At 39.4% G+C, this 22,040-nt stretch overlaps 1 protein-coding gene across 2 annotated transcripts in view; it reads right to left on the bottom strand.

The window, feature by feature from the left end:
• The window catches only part of LOC127437840 (USP6 N-terminal-like protein), a 56,229-nt gene that overhangs the window by 15,903 nt on the left and 18,286 nt on the right, over positions 1–22,040 (bottom strand). Inside the window, exons 2-6 of one of the 2 annotated variants that reach the window (XM_051693056.1) lie at positions 9,566–9,639; positions 4,183–4,268; positions 3,855–3,894; positions 3,611–3,691; positions 3,395–3,502 (exon numbers count right to left, since the gene is read on the bottom strand). In XM_051693056.1, the coding sequence (XP_051549016.1) occupies positions 3,395–3,502; positions 3,611–3,691; positions 3,855–3,894; positions 4,183–4,268; positions 9,566–9,631 (381 nt within the window). In that variant the 5' untranslated portion in view covers positions 9,632–9,639. The remainder of the gene's footprint in view (positions 1–3,394; positions 3,503–3,610; positions 3,692–3,854; positions 3,895–4,182; positions 4,269–9,565; positions 9,640–22,040) is intronic. The other variant, XM_051693057.1, reaches the window with a different exon arrangement.

Genomic DNA, 22,040 nt, shown 5'->3' with positions numbered 1-22,040 from the left:
ATTAGAAAGTTTGTGGAACCATTAGAACTTCCTAAACTGACGACTGAGCAAAAACATTCTCTTGATTCTGAGATAACCCTGGAGGAGCTTGGCGAGGTAATTAAGGCCTTGCCTACAGGCAAGGCACAGGGCCAGACGGCTTTGACGCTGAATTTTTTAGATCTTATGTTACAGAACTGGCTCCACATTTGTTAGAAGTTTAGACGGAACCATTAAAGAATGGAAAGCTTCTGCCAACCATGACACAAGCCCGGATCAGTCTGATTCTTAAAAAAGACAAAGATCCAAGTGAGTGTAAGAGCTATCGTCCAATTTCCCTGATCCAGCTAGACATTAAAATATTGTCAAAAATTTTGGCTGACCAAATAAGTTATGACATCTCTTGGTCTTACAGATATATATATAGATCAAGTGGGGTTTAATCAGGGCTGCAGCTCTTCTGATAACATTTGGCGTTTCAACAATATAATGTGGCCAGTGGCGAATCATCAGACTGCAGTCACTGCCATCTCACTTGACGCCGAAAAGGCGTTTGATATGGTAGAATGGGATTATCTTTTTAAGATTTTGGAAATATACAGGTTCGGGAATACTTTTATTGGATGGATTAAGTTACTTTACAGACACCCTGTAGCTGCGGTACAAAAAAATTGATTAATTTCAGATTATTTTACTCTGGATAGGGGCACCCAGCAGGGTTGCCCTCTTTCCCCATTATTGTTCTTTCTTGCTCTGTAACCTTTAGCAGCCACAATAAGAAAGGAGGATGATTTTCCAGGGGTGATGGTAGGAAGTGTGGCGCATAAGCTTTTGCTCTAAGCAGATGATATTTTATTATTCATCTCCAACCCCACTAGATCTATGCCTTGCCTCCACAGAATTATTAATTCCTTTTCTAAATTCTCAGGATACATAGTTAATTGGACTAAATCTGAAGCTCTGGCTTTGACAGTGTACTGCCCAGTAACGGCTTTCCAGCCAGGCGCCTTCCAGTGGCCCAAACAAGCATTAAATATTTGGACATTTTATTCCCGGAAAATTTGTCTGATTTAGTTGTCCGAGTTCATTTTGATCCCTTAATAAAAAGCTTCTCGAGTGATGTGGGCAGGTGGGCTTCATTACATTTATATATGATTGGGAAGGTTAATGTTATTAAAATAAATTGTATTCCAAACTACCTGTTACAATCTCTCTCTATAGATGTCCCCCTCTTTTACTTTAAGCAATTTGATAGCATAGCAAAGTCCTTCATTTGGAATGGTAAGCATTCTAGATTACATTTTAACAAGTTACACAGACCGATTGACAAAGGTGGGCTAGGCCTACCAAAGACTTTGTTTTATTATTATGTATTCAGTCTCGGACATTTGGCTCACTGGTCGCTTCCACCTGAGAGAGCCCCTCCCTGGTTTTTTATTGAACAGGAAGTTCTTGCCCTTATTTCGCCATTCCAAAGCCTTTCTATCAAACTAATCGGAGAAGTTACACCCCGTTATCTCGCATTTGCACTTGGTATGGACAAAAGTGTCCAGAGTGTTTAATTTGGACATTTATTAAAATGTTGCCTCAAGCATATGGCTGAACCCAAAATTATGTATTAATAAGTCCCCTTTCTGCAGGTCAGAGTGGATTGTGAGGGAGGTTAATATACTCAGTGTCCTATATGAGAGCAGAGTGTTGAGATCGTTTGAAAATTTGGTTCAATATTTTGGGATTCCCAGTTCTATAGGTATTTACAGCTGCGCCACCTGATCTGTATTGTTTTTGTGAGTAGCATACACCCCCCTAAAGCGGCAGATACTCTGCGAGAGGTGATTACTGCTTTTGGAAAAGGTCATGAGGCATCAGTGTATTACTCCCTGTTAATTCAGAGTCTGGGGGATGGAGCTCTAAGTTCTATCAAGAGATTATGGGAGAAAGATTTAAACTTGGTATTGGAGGAGGGAGTATGTGCTAGGATTCTAAAAAATGTCAAGTCCGTATCTAGAGATGCAAGGGTTCGCCTTATGCAGTTCAAGATTTTACATAGATTCTATTGGACCCCCTCTAGATTGTATAGGCTTGGTCTTAAAGACACACCTACCTGATGGCGATGCCAATCGGAGGATGGAGACACAACCCATGTTTTTTGGGGGTGCGTTAAGATCCAAGGGTTTTGGTTGAGGGTTCAGAATTTTGTATGTGACGTCTTGGGCACTGAAGTTTCGTTTTGCCCCAGACTCTGTATTTTGGGAGATGGGGTGGTAATTAATGTGGAGAATAAACATGTGGAGGATTGGGTCCTAACCTGTGTTATGGTCACCAGACAGGTGATTTTGAGGGGTTGGAAGTCAGTTGGAGCACCCCATTTTCAGGAGTGGTGCTCGGAGATGGGGAGAGTGACAGCCTTAGAGGAGGGGTCTTATAGAAGATTAGGGAATCTGGATTTGTTTGTTGGAAAATGGGGTGGATATTTAGCATTCTTGGAGGGTTCTCGGGTGGAATAGTGGAGAGAGAGGTAAATGTCAGTGTGTGTGATTTTTATATATATGTATTTTTTTTTTCTTTCTTTATTAGTTGTTTGGTTTTTGCTTTCTTTTGTATGTGTTCATGTAACACCACAGGGGTGTTTGTTGAAGTTCGGGGTGGGGTTGAGGAGGAGGGGGGGAGGTAGTGGGTGTTAAAAGTTGATTTTGTGTATTTATGTTTTGTTTTTCTGTGTTTTAATAAAAATGTTAATCATAAAAAAAATGTAAAAAAAAAAATACATAAAAAGAATTGCTATGTGGGCTGAGCAAGCGCTCATTTATTAGGGGAGCAGTGTATGTATGGTTTTTTTCATGCTACAATTAAGAAATTTTACCCTAAATCTAGGCACGATTGGCCGTTTACAGACTTAAGATGAAGATCAGCCAATCTAAATCGGTGGCCAATTGATTGGTGCATCCCTGGTAGAAATGAATAAACCAAGATTAATAAACGCTGTAGAATAATTGTGCACTGTTAGTAAATGTTAACAATGGTGTTAACCTTATCGTAAAGCTTTACCATGGAATTAAAATGGTGATGAAAGGTACTTCAAAGTATACCATGGTATTTCCATCATGCTACTGTCTACAATGCAAGGTACTACCATGGTACTTTTGCTAAGGATTGTTAGGCTGTATCAAACATGCTAGTAACTGCTTCCAAATAAGAAAAAACCTTTGTTATGAAATAAAACATTAAGTCTAAAAGGACAGATCAGAGACAAAACATGTCTGGCTAATTAAATCCCAAACAATCACACAGGACAAACCAATACCCAAACAAATGAGCAGTTGAATCAATGAATATCAAACAGTCACTGTTCATTCAAAGGTTCCTGCTGGAACCCAAACACCTCTCAAACAGATGACCCCGCTGGTGCTCCTACCTCGTACTTCCTGAAGTTGGCCTGCTTCAACTTGTCCACGTCGAGCAGCAGAGCCCAGGTTTCCCCGCGCAGCTTCATGGGAATCCCCTTGTACACCCGCTTCATCAACTGCACAACGCACACGGGACGAGGAAACAAATGGACAACAGGATTTATTTTTGGGTTTATACATTCCTGGATGTGTGGAATCTGTTTGATGGACATAGATTAGGTTACCTTTTCACTGTTGTGGTACTTTTCAAACTTTTTCAACATTTTAAGCCATTTCTGCTCTCTTTTGATCTCCAAGAGCTTGTACTGAAGGAAGAACACACACAATCTGTAGTCTTATCGCCTAAAACTTTAACACTTTTCATTTAATACCTTGCAAGCACTGGTATTTTAAGGTTTAACTAACGATAAAAGATTTGACAGCGTTATTTGATAGCATGTGCAAAGAAAGCTGATATCCTAATGTTACCTTCTCCTCCACTGCGGTTGGTGTCGGCAGTTCCTCTTCACTGAAAATAAATTTTAAAAGTTAGATTTGAACATCTATAACACAAATAAGAAGTTTCTTTCAAATAATATTTAAGACGTGTGGAAAAGCACAATCTCTTAATGCTGTAGCTACTTCCCAAAACAAACATAAAAATGTATATTCTTCAATGCTTTGACAACACTGTTGAGTGCAAGCCAACTTCCTAAACTGAGAAGAGGTCATCACCTTGCTATGGTAGTCCTAAAGACTGTGCGGTAAAACTGCCCTGAAGGAGTTCAAGTACAAGAGAGAGCGATGCATGACTTACTGCAGGAAACCGAAGCGGTCCGTAACCCTGCAGATGCTGTAGTCGACATCCTCCCAAGAGTTAATATGCACACCCTCCTGCCTGCCCTGTAACCAGCCGAAATTAAAAAACTGAGCAACTGGGGCAAAAGGCAAACAGAGAGATGATTTGTATCAGCACAATGACTGATAGATATATCTATTCATCCTGAACAACTAACTTCTTTTGGCTCAAACAAACCAATGTATAGGTACTTGAAGTACACTGATAATTTCCATCCCAACTGAAGTCAATAAGAATGTTTACATGCACTTGTGTTCAAATGCTAATGCTTAATATGCCAACAACCTGTAAGGTCATGTAAACGTGTTAAACAGTTTTCTTTTATGGTTTAAGCTAAAAACGATCAGCACGATTGTAGATTATGTGCACACACACAGCACAGACATATAACACACACACAAACCACCGCTGCACTCGCAGTCTGGCTGCTAACATAAATACTGCACCATCTATACAGAGATTAGGGTTTTGTTGTTGTTTAATGTTCATTACATACTGTTAATTTATCTCCTCATTTTGGTTTAATGTATTATTACATCTGTTAGAAGCTCATAATTTGAGGGAGGGAGGGAGGCAGGCATGGATGGACAGACGGACAGACACACTGATCATCCACAACATTAAAAACACCTGCCTAATATTGTGTAGGTCCCCCTTGTACTGCCAAAACAGCGCCAAACCCGCATCTCAGAAGAGCATTCTGAGATGATATTCTTCTCACCACAATTGTACGGCGCGGTTATCCCGAGTTACCGTAGACTTTGCCAGTTCGAACCAGTCTGGCCATTCTCTGTTGACCTCTCTCATCAACAAGACATTTCTGTCCGCAGAACTGCCGCTCACTGGATGTTTTTGGCACCATTCGGAGTAAATTCTAGAGACTGTTGCGCGTGTAAATCCCAGGAGATCTGCAGTTACAGAAATACTCAAACACGCCCATCTGGCTCCAACAATCATGACACGGTCCAAATCACTGAGATCACATTTTTTCCCAATTCTGATGGACCTCCATAAGTCTGGTTCATCCTTGGGAGCAATTTCCAAATGCCTGATGGTACCACGTTCATCTGTACAACCAATAGTACGCAAGTATAAACACCATGGGACCATGCAGCCATCATACCGCTCAGGAATCTAAGGCAACTTTAAGGATCTGAGCAACTTTGACAAGGGCCAAATTGTGATGGGTAGACGACTGGGTCAGAGCATCTTCAAAACGGCAGGTATTGTGGGGTGTTCCCGGTATGCAGTGGTTAGTACCTACCAAAAGTGGTTCAAGGAAGGACAACCGGTGAACCGGCAACGGGTCATGGGCGCCCAAGGCTCACTGATGTGCGTGGGGAGCGAAGGCTAGCCTGTCTGGTCCGATCCCACAGAAGAGCTACTGTAGCACAAATTGCTCAAAAAATGAATGCTGGCAGTGACAGAAAGGTGGCAGAACAAACAGTGCATCACAGCTTGCTGCGTATGGGGCTGCGTAGCCGCAGACCGGTCAGAGTGCCCATGTTGACCCCTGTCCACCGCTGAAAGCGCCTACAATGGGCACGTGAGCGTCAGAACTGGACCATGGAGCAATGGAAAAAGGTGGCCTGGTCTGACGAATCACGTTTTCTTTTAGATCATGTGGATGGCCGGGTGCATTTGCGTCATTTACCTGAGGAACAGATGGCAGCAGGATGCACCATGGGAAGAAGGCAGGCCAGCAGAGGCAAAGTTCTGCTGGGAAACTTTGGGTCCTGGCATTCATGTGGATGTTACTTTGACACGTACCACCTACCTACAGATTGTTGCAGACCACGTACACCCCTTTATGGCAACGATAAAACTTTCAGCAGGATAATGCGCCCTGCCACACTGCAAAAATTGTTCAGAAATGGTTTGAGAAACATGACAGAGTTCAAGGTGTTGACTTGGCGTCCAACTTCCCCAGATCTCAATCCGATTGAGCATCTATGGCAGGGGTACTCAATAGGCGGACTCCGGTCCAGATCCGGACCGAGCTCTAAATCTTTGTGCTAGTTATCCGACACCTGGCTAAATGATTGTGTAAGCATACGTGTATACGAGCACAGAGCGGGAATAAAGCGCGTTCAGCGCTACACGCTTTATTCCCGCTCCGCACGTGTTGCCTCTCTCGCCGCTATAGACATGAGGCGCCACATAAAGCCTAATTTATTGTAAGTACGAGTTGCAGGTGTGGTTATTTTAACATCAAAAACATTAACATCAAAAATGTTAACATGGCGCCTTTAGACTATAATGTTTTTCCCTCATCTAAATTTAACTTTATTAATCAGCATGTTACGAGCCTTTCATAATAAACAGAATTTTGTTCTAATTTTGTGAAAATTAGATGATATCATGGATGGCAAGGAAAGCCTATTTATACTTATTATGCAAACAGTATTTTAATGCTTCACTGTTATGTAAATTGTTAATATATTCTCACTTTAAGGAAAATATAAAAATGGTCCATTCAGACCATTTTTACAGTGTTTTTATCTGTCAAAAGGCCTCCTGTGTCCCATACATATATATAAATATTTAAACACAAAAACTGTACTGCTGTCATTCAGATTCAAAACGAACTGTTGGTCTTTTCTTTTAATATTCATATCCAAGTGCCATCGAATCACGAAGCCTTGATTAAATAGTTTAATCTTTTGATAGAAAAGATCTCTCAGACCCCACTACTCTGGCTGTCTCTGGGCCCCCAATGTCCTCAAGTACTATTGCTGCCAATGTGGCAAGTTATAAAAACTATTTAAACATAATTTCCTAGCCATATAACTACTGACACCATGAAAGCTACATATTATTATCCGGACCTTTGCTGAGAAGGAAATGTAGAGACCTTCTTGGAACTTTAATTGAGTACCCCTGATCTATGGGATGTGCTGGACCAACAATTCCAATCCATGGAGACCCACCTCGCAACTTACAGGACTTAAAGGATCTGCTGCTAACGTCTTGGTGCCAGATACCACAGGACACCTTCAGAGGTCTTGTGATTCCATGCCTCGATGGGACAGAGCTGTTTTGGCGGCATGAGGGGGACCTACACAATATTAGGCAGGTGGTTTAAATGTTGTGGCTGATCGGTGTGTGTATATATATATATATATATATATATATATATATATATATATATATATATATATATATATATATATATATATATATATATATCGTTATCGTATCGGCCACAATGAGCTGTGAATAATTGGTTATTGCTATTTGTACATCCCTACTTTAAACACCGTTACCAGTTTTCTAACAAGAGGTAGACCGATATATCGGTTTAACCAATTAATCGGTTTCAATAGTTGCTTTTTGGAACTATCACTTATCAGAAAAAAATATATGCAGATAATTGCCGATATTTTATTTTCATTTGTCCCCTAATTTTTTTTAATTCCTTATCAATAAACCTCATCTGGTGAAATATCTACATACTGTATAAAACTCTTAATCTGGTGAATCTATAGGCTATAAAAAGCTTCATTTGGTAAATACTCACATATAGAGCATTGTAACGGAGCCAATTCGTGCCAATGTGTTATTCACCAAATCTCAATTTTTTCAGGTTATTTTTGGGATTTTGGTTGCACAATAAACTGCTTTTGGGATTTGATTCATTTTGCAGCCTCAATGTCTCTGCCCTTCATAGTAAGGAAAGAATATTTGTAATTATTATATAGATTGATTTTAAAAAAAAACTATCGGCCAATTAATGGGTTATCTGGCTTTTGCACCACCTTAGTTATCTATATCGGCAAAATTCACTATCAGTCGACCTCTAATTCTAACCAGCTTATCCAATGTGTTTTGCACACACCTGTTTATGTTTTGATGGTGAAAACAAAGAAAGCCCTAATGATTTCAAATCACGTTAACACTGTTTTCTTGCGTTTTTTATAAGCTGATTTTGGTAGTTATCAGTGTATTGTTGTGCATTTAAATGTTCTCAATGTCTCAATGAATTATAAGCATGACATACAGGGTACAAAATTAACTTTTTTCCCCCCACCAGCTACAATGAATGTACAATTTTAACAGGCACTTTTATTTTTCTAATCTAAATATATAAAATAACTCTGCAAATCACACACGTGCATCAATGGCTTTTGTTCTTCAAAATATAATCAAGTGTGTTTCATCAAGCATTCTTTATGCAATTTCTTTTCAAATGTGCAGGTTTGGAAATTAGCAAAATTACCCACTAACACGCAAAAAGTTTATTTGGCGAGTGTTAATTTCATACCCTAATGACATACAACACAACTGTGTTCTGCCAAAATGCTTACTACTCCTCCATAATGCTATCTCTCCATTTGAAGCAATTCGAAGCATTTTGGGTTGATGTGGCCTGTGGCCAACTGGTTAAATATATAGGCTGGTAACCAGAAGGCTGTAGGTTCGAACTCTGCAAGGGTGATCAAGACCACAAAGTAAAGCAGATATCACTTATTACATGGCTACTTACCAAATAAATAGATATGAAATACTGATTTAAAATTATTATGTGAGAAAAAAGCAAACACAGAGTTGTACAAGTGATATAAAACTAGCACAGCTAGATAGGAAACCAATGCCTGGCACAATGGTCAACTATACAGTGTAGCAGTCATAACAGCAAACTATTTGATGTCAGAATTCCACTATTCACCAGTTATAATTAGAAAAAAGTATACCCGAAAGCAGTATAATGATAAAAGTTAATGAACACTGTTGTCCACTGTAGCTAAGGGTCATGGGTTATCAAACTTTACATGATCCAGTTTGCCCTTATCTGGGCATTTATTGAACTGCTCAAAGTCCAAAATTTAGGTCACAATAACTTGCTAGCAGTAGAAAGATAGATGGTACACAAAGTGCAGGACAATGGACCCTTTTCACAGACCTGTGATGAAGCGTTTCCGCCTTTAGCGGCGTAAATCTAACAAGCTTATTTATATTTGCAATTTTTTTATTATTTAATGCAAATTTATACGATTATGATTTTGATTATATTACCCTGGAATTAGTTTAAAAAACAAAACAAAAAAAACCGTAACCAAAGCTGCGATGAGGTTTCTAACACAGCTGCTGAGTGGGTGACCGAAAATTTGCCATCTTCTCTCTTCTGACTGTCCTTATCCTCCGCTCTCTATTTTTTTTATTCATTTGAAAAGTTGTGGGAATGTAATAGTGCCGTTTTTCTTTTCATGGAGCAAATGGATAAACAAAAACTTTATTTGCCATGGTCTCCCATTCACCGCTATCGAGGTGTACCCTGCAATCCTTTACTTCTGCGTTCCAAAACCCAGAAGTGTGAAAAAGGTCAATTTATGTGACTTGCCTTCTCATATTTTGCGATGATCTCAGCCCGTTCTTCAGCTATAAGTGTATCAATGTCCTTCTTCATCTCAAAATCTGAAAAATAACCAAAAAAGGGGACATTGAGCAAAATGAACTAATTGCCTTTCTTATAGGTTGCAGAATATAAAGTATTTCAAAATCTCTATCAAGTCAATCTCCTTCAGCTAAAACATATGAAAATAATCTGTGTTATCTACAATCCATCAATATTATGACATTGATCCACTTCCATTCTGCTTGATTTTTTCTCATTTGCTTCAGGCATTTAGCCTATGAGGTGAGACAACACAATCATTTCAAGTCAAACACAGCCATGTGCTGTCAAGTCAGCCAATTCTTCAGGCACCATTTTTTCATACAAACATCCTTGACTTGGGAAAAACCCTAGAAAAACTCCACATGCAAGAGCACTAGGACTGAAGTCATACAAGTAAACCCATAACACTTAACATTATGCTGTGCAGGATAATGCCTTGGTCCTCTGGTCAGACTTATACACAAACACATACATTTTGGCAGTGTACCAAACCATGCAGGAACAAACAAGTCCGCAAGTGAAATTTTGATTCTTCGTGGTTGCCATAGTAGTCATCGACCACGTTTACATGCACTTAAGAAAGCAGTTGGTAATACATATCTGGTAATACAGCAAAGCAACAGGGAATGAAATAGCGAAGTCGTCCTCGGATGCCATGTTTGTCATTTACACAAAAGTCGCTGGGAAATTAGTTGCTGTGGAGAAAGCTGCTTACTGACCAAGCCGCATGTATAAGGGTGTTAAGAGTACGCCTCTGATGTTAATGTCAACAGGAATGCCACCACCTCGCAATAAGCCACTTTCTGGTGATCATATAAACATAGTCACTGATGTGGTCTGGAAATTGAAAGGAAACATTCTGAGAGGTTCTAGGTTAAACCCCCATTAGGGGTGATTTACATTTACATTTTACATTTATGCATTTGGCAGACGCTTTTATCCAAAGCGACTTACAGTGCACTTATTACAGGGACAATTCCCCCGGAGCAACCTGGAGTTAAGTGCCTTGCTCAAGGACACAATGGTGGTGGCTGTGGGGATCTAACCAGCAACCTTCTGATACTAGTTATGTGCTTTAGCCCACTACGCCATCACCACTCGTGATTTATGAACTATCATCATTGTGCCATTGCAAGCCATTAAACCTCAGATTGATTGTCCCAGTAATAGGTGTACTGTAAGTCACGTCTTAAAAAGCGTCAACTAAAGGGGCAGTCCCAACTCGATTTAGGTTGGGGGTATCACACCTACCCCTTTTTTGGAGGTCTGTCCCACTCAATGATTAAGAATGGAAGAGAGGTGACAGACTGAATGACAGGCTTTGATTTCTCACCAATTCACTGTCACAAAATTTGCTGAAGTAAAAACTGGAGCACTGTGCAAACATATTCAATTGGAATAGCATGAATGAAGGCTATGGTATATGTCAATTTTCACATCATTTGGTCCAATCATAAAGGAACATGGCTTCTCTTATCATTGCTAACTTTATACGCAGCTCCATCTGTGGTTTCAGCCAGATGACCCCACTCTCTGATTCTTGAACGACATGCACTAATAACGAAAAAATACAGTGTGAAAACAGACCTGCAGGGGTGAAGGGTGGAATCAAACTTGGCTTCGGAGTTCGGACAAAACAATCAAGCCAAATGTGACAAATTCCTAAATGACTACTCAATTAAACAAACTAAATTCTTGAAAAGTTGGGGATTTGAATAAGCTAAAAAATTAAATGCCTTTAAAACTGATTTGTGGCCATACCGTTGGGGGTAGAATAAAAACAGACAAAACAAGACTGTTGAAGTTGATGCTAGTCACCATGTGTTAAAAACTGTTGAGGTCTGTTGGTTTATATTCACTGTTGACAGGTGTAGTTCAGAACATACAAAAGAGCATTCAGTTCACTGGACAACTGCTCTGCTAAGAAACATGGTCACTTTTCACTGTTTAACAACCTGTTCTTCTTAAAACACTATAAATGGCAATCCAAGTTTCCCTTTAAAATTTCCCTTTCAGACTTCTTATTAAATTATTGTGCTGGATGCTCTTTGGTTGCCGAATTATTAGTAAACACCTTGTTTTTTTGTGGTAATGAAAAAATGAAATAATCCTGATGCTTTCTGTCTGCAAACCACCATCCTCTTGAGAAGCTAAAGACCTGATGTCATACCAAACAGACAGAGCAACACAAAACAGTTTTAAAGCTTGTAAAATCTTATTGAAAATCACTTGCAATTCTTTCACTGTTTTGAGAGAACGCTTCTTTGAGATATACTAAGTCTGCTACAAGGTGACCAGTGAAAACAGGTCAAAGCTTGCATAATTTATTTACTGCAGTCTCGTCTGGTAGTCTGGGGAGTTGATGGCTAGATGAAACTAACAGGAATAAAAATGTGGGCCACTACGAGTTGACTTGTTACTGAGAAATGCCGACATAATCTTAATAAATAAAGGCTAATGCTATGAAATCTTCATTTATTGTCTGCCTTGCTAAAACAGCTTTGTCAAGACTGATTAAAAGTGTTTATCATGATAATGTATTGTGACCATGTGTCCTCACTGTCCAAGTGAAGGTTAACCAAAGAACGTTTTTGCAGAGCTGTCTTTAAATGTTCTCACGAAACTAAATCTTCTGAGGTCACCCGCAAAGCTGAACAAATAATCACATGCCTTCAAATATAATTGCTCTGGTATCCTGCCATTTTTCTTTGAGGTTTTTTACATAAGACCTGTGGCACAATTCTTAGTGCAATTTTTAAGCAAAAATAAACAATTTTGTTATGCTTCACATTGGAACATACCAAAAATGAGCAATCTTTTTTTTCTTACATTGGTTAATACCAATACCAAAAAGTTTTTCCTTAAGGAGTTTTGTGGTGGTCAACCATTATGTTTTTTTTCATGGCCTATTGCAGATAACGCAGAGAGAGCAGGCCGATGGCCACTATAATGCAGATGTATATAATACAATTGCAAAGTCACAAATAAGAGGAGGCTGCAAAAATTTCTTTTTAGAGAATATTTACTAAATTTACCTACAAATATTTCAAAACAAGAAAGTAAAAAAACCCCCAAAAAAACAATTATTATCCATTGAAAAGTCTATAAAATATTTGGAACTGACACCAAGTGAAATGGCCACTTCAGTTAATCAGGCAAAGTCAATGGCCATTGCCCATACAGGTAATCTTAAAATGGCAAACAAATCATCCGATTAATCAGCCTGGCCGATATATCGGTATATCACTTGCCTCTGTTGCCTTTAGCTTGCTCACTGGGAGGTTTGCAAGACACCATTCTTTGTAAAGCTGCTTTGGAGTGAGAAAGCTTCTTTATGAATTGTGAAAAGCGCTATACAAATAATTTGTGGTCAATTTAACACGTTAATTCAGTGTGATTTGGTTTATTGTAGGCTACAACACAGACCTATTTATTCTATCCTATAGCATTTTTGAATGGCTCAAAGATAAGTTTCAAGTCTCTTATGAGATTCTGAAAGACTGCTTAAGTATGTACCAAAGAGCGGTTAAAACAGCTAGATCTAATTATTTCTCTAAGATTATTTCACAGAATTGTCATAATCCTATTGTTTTGTTCAATACTGTGAATACAGTGCTCTACCCTGTTGCTCTTCCATCACCTACTCCTTCTGTTGACACGTGACAAGTTTTTAAAAATAAGATTGCTGGAATAAGATCTTGTATTCTACCTGTGGTAAATGATCCAATTGGTCCTTTTGTATATTCAGATCAATTGACCAGTTTTGAGCCTGTGTCTCTTACAACTTAAAGATATAATTGCACATATGAAGCCTACCAGTTCGCCCTGTGATGTGGTCTCTTCTCGTTTATTTAAAGAGGTGGTGGATGCCATTGGTCCAAGTGTTTTATCAATTATAAATAGTAGTTTGACCACTGGCATTGTCCCAGCCAGCTTTAAGCAGGCGGTTATCCAGCCCCTTCTCAAAAAAGCCAGCCTTGATAATTTTCGGACCATTTCAAAATTGCCTATCATTTCAAAGATCTTGGAGAAAGTAGTGTGTGTACAGTTAAATGCAATTTTAGAGAAGAATAATATTCTTGATAGATTTCAGTTGGATTTTAGAGCCGGTCACAGTACAGAGTCTGCTCTTCTGAGGGTTTCTAATTACATCTTACTTGGTGCTGATTCTGGAAATTGTGTTGCCCTTATGTTATTAGACCTTAGTGCAGCCTTCGACACTATCGATCATGGAATCCTCATCGATCGTCTCAGAGACTATGTTGGCATTCAGGGTTTAGCCTTGGAACGGCTCTCCTTATAAAGGACAGAACATTCTCGGTTAGGATTGGGAATTGTTCTTCACCTCTTGCCCCCATTACCTGTGGGGTTCCACAGGGCTCAATTCTGGGACCTGACTAATTCTCTCTCTATATGCTTTCTTTGGGAAGGATTTTTGATAAGCATAGCATCTGTTATCATCTGTATGCTGATGATTCCCAAATCTTCTTGCCATTGAAACACGGTGACCAAATTTCCATTAGGTCTCTGTATGAATGCCTGGCTGATGTTAAGTGCTGGTTGGCTAAAACTTTCTCCAACTAAATGAGGATAAGACTGAGTTTATTCTCCTTTGGTCAAAAAGGGATGATTTTAATGACAGCCTTGGGTTTCTGCCAGGTAGAAAACTTCCTGGTGTGAAAAACCTGGGTGTCATTTTTGATTCCGAGCTGAAATTTGATCGATAAATAAATGCTGTTGTTAAAAACAGCTTTTTCCATCTCAGATCTATATCCAAATTTAAATTTATCCTCACTTTCGAGGACTTCGAGAAAGTTTTGCATGCCTTTATATCATCTCGCATGGACTATTATAATGCATTGTATTTGGGTGAGTCAGTCCTCCGCCAGTCCTCAGTTCTATTTCTCCTGCAGCTTGTGCAAAATTCAGCTACAAGACTTCTAACAGGTGCCAAGAAAAGAGATCATATTACACCTGTGCTGGCCTCATTACATTGGTTACCAATACAATACAGAATCCATTATAAAGTGCTGTTATCTGTATTTAAAGCTTTGTATGGCTTAGCACCAGGGTATATTTCAGATTTAACCAGTCTGCACCAATCTCAGATGTTGCTTTGCTTCAATGATCAGCTATGCCTCACTGTTCCTTGATCTCGTCTTATATGTAAAGGGGACCGGGCATTTTTGGTGGCAGCTCCAAGGCTCTGGAATGAGCTACCTCTGACTATAAAGACTTCCCCCACATTAAGTGCCTTCCAAAGGGCGCTTAAGACTTATTTGTTCTCTCTGGCATTTGAAATTGTTTTGTAAATCGTTGTCTGGTGTTGTATTGTAATATTTGTTTATATTTTCTACTGTTTTTAAGATTACTTCATTGTATAGCACTTTGGTCCACGTAGTAGTTTTGAAAGTGCTTTAGAAATAAATTTGAGTTATGAAGCACACATAGGACCTTAAGTATGACAATTTGTATGACAATTGTCATAATCTTGAAATCCCTAAAACAGACAACTAATCGTTATATTCGTAATTATTTGTTTGACAATTAATCGTCAACCAAATTTCATAATTGTGATAGCCCTAACTGATAGAGTATTGATCTTGGCAGACTAGATCTGCTAACACTGCTGAATTACAAACAATCCCCATGCAGCAGATCTAGACAGGTGGAGCTGGGTTTGATAAGGGTTTCAGAGAAAAAAAACTCTCGCAGTGCACTGCACTGAAACCGGCTTATCTGCAAAACTGAGCCATTGAATTGTTAGACAAATAGACGTACGGAAGTTGCAAACTGTTCAGCCTTGACCTCAATTTGTAAGCGAACCCAGAAGTCTAATTTGCCATGGGTTCCCCCTCTGGATTTTCCTATGTGTTTTTATAATGGGAGTTTGGGGTTTATGAGTAAAGTAAGATCTTATATAAACTTTACTTGAAGATACTTTGACGTTTTGTTCTACAACATAAATTACACACAGTCATACCTTAAACGTGAATTTTGAAGCCGCAGAGTGTTTTTTTTTTTTAAAAAGTATGCAATTTAATACGGTTTCAAATTTCACATTTGAGACATGACTGTATGTAATTTAGGGCTGCCCCCTAATAGTCGACCAAATGTTAGTCGATAAGAAGAGTCTTGATCGACCAAGTTTTGATTGGTCGGTTGGTCGCAGAAAAAAAAAAACTCCACAGGAAACCGACGAACACCGGTATTACAGCTGGTTGGACGCTAAGTGGTACTATGGGGTAATTTTTGTTAAGCAGGGTTAAGGTTAAGCCTATACAATAAAGCAAGACACTGTGATTTCAAACTTTGAACTTTAATTTTTATTTAAACTAAAAATTCAAATGAAACTGGAAAACAATTAAGTGCAGTGTTGTCCAACTTCTTGAAAGATGGCTTTACAACAGTTGTGAAGGGCAACGTCTCTCTGGCAAAGAAACTTCTTCATCTGTGCATTCTCTACCAGTCAGGTATTTCGTTGTCTGGGAAAATACATCATGTGTGTGAATAAATTTGTTTTGTTCCCTCCTTCACGATATATATATATATATATACAGGTGCATCTCAATAAATTAGAATGTCGTGGAAAAGTGCATTTATTTCAGTAATTCAACTCAAATTGTGAAACTCGTGTATTAAATAAATTCAGTGCACACAGACTGAAGTAGTTTAAGTCTTTGGTTCTTTTAATTGTGATGATTTTGGCTCACATTTAACAAAAACCCACCAATTCACTATCTCAAAAAATTAGAATATTTTGACATGCCAATCAGCTAATCAACTCAAAACACCTGCAAAGGTTTCCTGAGCCTTCAAAATGGTCTCTCAGTTTGGTTCACTTGGCTACAAAATCATGGGGAAGACTGCTGATCTGACAGTTGTCCAGAAGACAATCATTGACACTCTTCACAAGCAGGGTAAGCCACAAACATTCATTGCCAAAGAAGCTGGCTGTTCACAGAGTGCTGTATCCAAGCATGTTAACAGAAAGTTGAGTGGAAGGAAAAAGTGTTGAAGAAAAAGATGCACAACCAATCAAGAGAACCGCAGCCTTATGATTGTCCAGCAAAATCGATTCAAGAATTTGGGTGAACTTCACAAGGAATGGACTGAGGCTGGGGTCAAGGCATCAAGAGCCACCACACACAGACATGTCAAGGAATTGGGCTACAGTTGTCGTATTCCTCTTGTTAAGCCACTCCTGAACCACAGACAACGTCAGAGGCGTTACCTGGGCTAAGGAGAAGAAGAACTGGAATGTTGCCCAGTGTTCCAAAGTCCTCTTTTCAGATGAGAGCAAGTTTTGTATTTCATTTGGAAACCAAGGTCCTAGAGTCTGGAGGAAGGGTGGAGAAGCTCATAGCCCAAGTTGCTTGAAGTCCAGTGTTAAGTTTCCACAGTCTGTGATGATTTGGGGTGCAATGTCATCTGCTGGTGTTGGTCCATTGTGTTTTTTGAAAACCAAAGTCACTGCACCCGTTTACCAAGAAATTTTAGAGCACTTCATGCTTCCTTCTGCTGACCAGCTTTTTAAAGATGCTGATTTCATTTTCCAGCAGGATTTGGCACCTGCCCACACTGCCAAAAGCACCAAAAGTTGGTTAAATGACCATGGTGTTGGTGTGCTTGACTGGCCAGCAAACTCACCAGACCTGAACCCCATAGAAAATCTATGGGGTATTGTCAAGAGGAAAATGAGAAACAAGAGACCAAAAAAGGCAGATGAGCTGAAGGCCACTGTCAAAGAAACCTGGGCTTCCATACCACCTCAGCAGTGCCACAAACTGATCACCTCCATGCCATGCCGAATTGAGGCAGTAATTAAAGCAAAAGGAGCCCCTACCAAGTATTGAGTACATATACAGTAAATGAACATACTTTCCAGAAGGCTAACAATTCACTAAAAATGTTTTTTTAATTGGTCTTATGATGTATTCTAATTTTTTGAGATAGTGAATTGGTGGGTTTTTGTTAAATGTGAGCCAAAATCATCACAATTAAAAGAACCAAAGACTTAAACTACTTCAGTCTGTGTGCACTGAATTTATTTAATACACAAGTTTCACAATTTGAGTTCAATTACTGAAATAAATGCACTTTTCCACGACATTCTAATTTATTGAGATGCACCTGTATATATATATATATATATATATATATATATATATATATATATATATATATATATATACATACACACACACAGTGTCTTGCAAAGTATTCAGACCCCTGACCAATTCTCTCATATTACCAAATTACAAATGGTACACTGAAATTTCATTCTGATTGATATTTAATTTTAAAACACTGAAACTCAAAATCATTTATTGTAAGGTGGCATTGTTTTTTTTGTTGGGAAATATTTTTATGAAAAATAAAAAACTTAAATATCTTGCTTGCATACGTATTCAACCCCACACATTAATATTTGGTCGAGCCACCTTTTGCTGCAATAACTGCTTTAAGTCTTTTGGGGGTATATATGTACCAGCTTTGCACACAGTGACGAAGTGATTTTGGCCCATTCTTCTTGGCAGGTTTGCTCCAGGTTGTTCAGGTTTGTTGGGTGACACTTGTGGACTGCAATTTTCAAATAGTCCCACAGATTCTCAATAGGATTGAGATTAGGACTTTGACTGGACCACTGTAGGACATTTACCTTTTTGTTCTTGAGCCACTCCAATGTTGCTTTGGCTTTGTGCTTGGGATCATGGTCATGCTGAAAGGTGAATTTCCTCCCAAGCTTCAGTTTTTTAGCAGACTGAAGCAGGTTCTCTTGCAGTATTTCCCTATATTTTGCTCCATCCATTCTTCCTTCAATTCTAACAAGATGCCCAGTCCCTGCTGATGAGAAGCATCTACACAGCATGATGCTGCCACCACCATACTTCAATGTAGGGATGGTGTGTCTTGAGGCATAGGAAGTGTTAGGTTTGCGCCACACATAGCGCTTTGAGTTTTGGCCAAAAAGCTCTATCTTGGTCTCATCTGACCACAAAACCTTCTCCCACTGAGTCACTGAGTAATGGCTTCTTTCTTGCCACCCTCACATACAGGCCAGCATTATGCAGTGCTCTTGATATGGTTGACTGGTGCACCATTACTCCACTCCCAGCCACTGAACTCTGTAGCTTCTTCAAAGTGATTGTTGGCATCTCTGTGGCTTCTCTCACAAGTCTCATTTTTGTTAGAATGCTGAGTTTTGAGGGACAGGCTTTTCTTGGCAGTGCCTGGGTGATGTGGTACAGCTTCCACTTCCTGATTATTGATCCAACTGTGCTCACTGTGATATCCAAACATTTGGATATTATTTTGTACCCTTTCCCTAATCTATGCATTTTTATTACTTTATCTCTAATTTCTGTGGAATGCTCTTTTGTCTTCATTTTCCTTCAGATTCACAGCCTAACCAATGATCCTTCAACAATGGGTTTTTATCCAGAAAATGTGATTGTGACTTTAATGATTCAAAGGTGGATGCCAATGGTAAAGTAATATTTCAGTTTTTTTGAATATATATATATATATATATATATCCCAACATAATTGATTTTGAGTTCGTGTTTTAAAATAAAACATCAAACAGAATGAAATTTAATTGCACCATTTCTAATTCAGTAATATGAGATAATTGGTCAGGGGTCTGAATACTTTTGCAAGGCACTGTACAGTGGCATGCAAAAGTTTGGGCACCCCTGGTCAAAATTTCTGTTGCTGTGAATAGTTAAGTGAGTAGAAGATGAACTGATCTCCAAAAGGCATAAAGTTAAAGATGAAACATTCTTTTCAACATTAAGCAATATTAGTGTATTATTTTTATTTTGTACAATTTTAGAGTGAAAAAAAAGGAAAGGAGCACCATGCAAAAGTTTGGGCACCCCAAGAGATTTGAGCGCTCAGATAAATTTTACCAAGGTCTTTTACCTTAATTAGCTTGTTAGGGCTATGGCTTGTTCACAATCATCATTTGGAAAGGCCAGGTGTTCAAATTTCAAAGCTTTATACATACTCTGACTCCTCAAATCTTGTCCCAACAATCAGCAGCCATTGGCAGCTGCCTAGCACTCTGAAAATTAAAATAATTGATGCCCACAAAGCAGGAGAAGGCTATAAGTAGATAGCAAAGCGTTTTCAGGTAGCCGTTTCCTCAGTTCGTAATTTAAGAAATGGCAGTTAACAGTAACGGTGGAGTTCAAGTTGAGGTCTGGAAGACCAAGAACACTTTCAGAGAGAACTCCTCGTAGGATTGCTAGAAAGGCAAATCAAAACCCCTGTTTGACTGCAAAACACCTCAAGAACGACTCTGGAGTAATGGTGCACTGTTCTACTGTGCAGCGACACCTGCACAAATATGACCTTCATGGAACAGTCATGAGAAGAAAACCTTTCCTGCATCCTCACCACAAATTTCAGCGTCAGAAGTTTGCAAATGAACATCTAAACAAGCCTGATGCATTTTGGATCCTGCAGACTGATTAAATTAAAATATAACTTTTTGGCCGCAATGCGTAAAGGTATATTTGGAGAAAAAAGGGTGCAGAATTTCATGAAAAGAACACCTCTCCAACTGTTAAGCATGGGGGTGGATCGATCAGGCTTTGGGCTTGTGTTGATGCCAGTGGCACAAGGGAACATTTCACTGGTAGAGGGAAAGAATGGATTAAATTCAATACCAGCAAATTCTGGAAGTAAACATCACACCATCTGTAAAAAAAAAGCTGATGACGAAAAGAGGATTAATCTACAACAGGATATTGATCCTAAACACACCTCAAAATCCACAATGGACTACCTCAAGAGGCGCAAGCTGAAGGTTTTGCCATGGACCTCACAGTCCCCCGACCTAAATATCATAGAAAATCTGTGGATAGACTTCAAAAGAGCAGTGCATGCAAGACGGCCCAAGAATCTCACAGAACTAGAAGCCTTTTGCAAGGAAGAATGGGTGAAAATCCCCCAAACAAAAACTGAAAGAAACTTGGCTGGCTACAAAAAGATTTTACAAGCTGTGATACTTGCCAGGGGTTGTTACTAAGTACTGACCATGCAGGGTGCCCAAACCTTTGCTTCGGAACCTTTTCCTTTTTTGTTATTTTGAAACTGTTATAGATAAATATAAAAAAGTAAAATTGCTTAAAATATTAAAGAAATGTGTCATCTTTAACTTTAAGCCTTTTGGAAATCAGGCCATCACAGCAACAGAAATTTTGATCAGGGGTGCCCAAACTTTTGCATGCCACTGTGTGTGTGTGTGTGTGTGTGTGTGTGTGTGTGTGTGTGTATACATATATATATATATATATATATATAAACGTTCCTTTTTCAGGACACTGTATTTTAAAGATAATTTTGTAAAAATCATAACTTTACAGATCTTTATTGCAAAGTGTTTAAACAATGTTTTCCATGCTTAATAAACAATTAATGAACATGCACCTGTGGAATGGTCATTAAGACACTAACAGTTTACAGACGGTAGGCAATTAAGGTCACAGATATAAAAACTTAGGACACTAAAGAGAACTTTCTATGGACTCTGAAAAACACCAAAAGAAAGATGCCCAGGGTCCCTGCTCATCTGCGTGAATGTGCCTTAGGCATGCTGCATGGAGGCATGAGGACTGCAGATGTGGCCAGAGCAATAAATTGCAATGTCCGTACTGTGAGACGCCTAAGACAGCGCTACAGGGAGACAGGAAGGACAGCTGATCGTCCTCGCAGTGGCAGACCACGTGTAACAACACCTGCACAGGATCGGACATCAGAATATCACACCTGCGGGACAGGTACAGGATGGCAACAACAACTGCCCGAGTTACACCAGGAACACACAATCCCTCCATCAGTGCTCAGACTGTCCGCAATAGGCTGGGAGAGGCTGGACTGAGGGCTTGTAGGCCTGTTGTAAGGCAGGTCCTTACCAGACATCACCTGCAACAATGTCGCCTATGGGCCCAAACCCACCTTCACTGGACCAGACAGGACTGGCAAAAAGTGCTCTTTACTGATGAGTCGTGGTTTTGTCTCACCAGGGGTGATGGTCGGACATGCGTTTATTATCGAAGGAATTAGCGTTACACTGAGGCCTGTACTTCGGAGCGATCGATTTGAAGGGTCCGTCATGGTCTGGGGCCGTGTGTCACAGCATCATCGGACTGAGCTTATTGTCATTGCAGGCAATCTCAATGCTGTGCGTTACAGGGAAGACATCCTCCTCCCTCATGTGGTACCCTTCCTGCAGGCTCATCCTGACATGACCCTCCAGCATGACAATGCCACCAGCCATACTGCTCGTTCTATGCATGATTTCCTGCAAGACAGGAATGTCAGTGTTCTGCCATGGCCAGCAAAGAGCCCAGATCTCAATCCCATTGAGCACGTCTGGGACCTGTTGGATCAGAGGGTTAAGGCTAGG

The sequence above is a fragment of the Myxocyprinus asiaticus genome, chromosome 48, assembly GCF_019703515.2.
Source record: "Myxocyprinus asiaticus isolate MX2 ecotype Aquarium Trade chromosome 48, UBuf_Myxa_2, whole genome shotgun sequence".
Classification (NCBI taxonomy): Eukaryota; Metazoa; Chordata; class Actinopteri; order Cypriniformes; family Catostomidae; genus Myxocyprinus; species Myxocyprinus asiaticus.
This window is presented reverse-complemented; position numbering and strand designations above follow the sequence as displayed.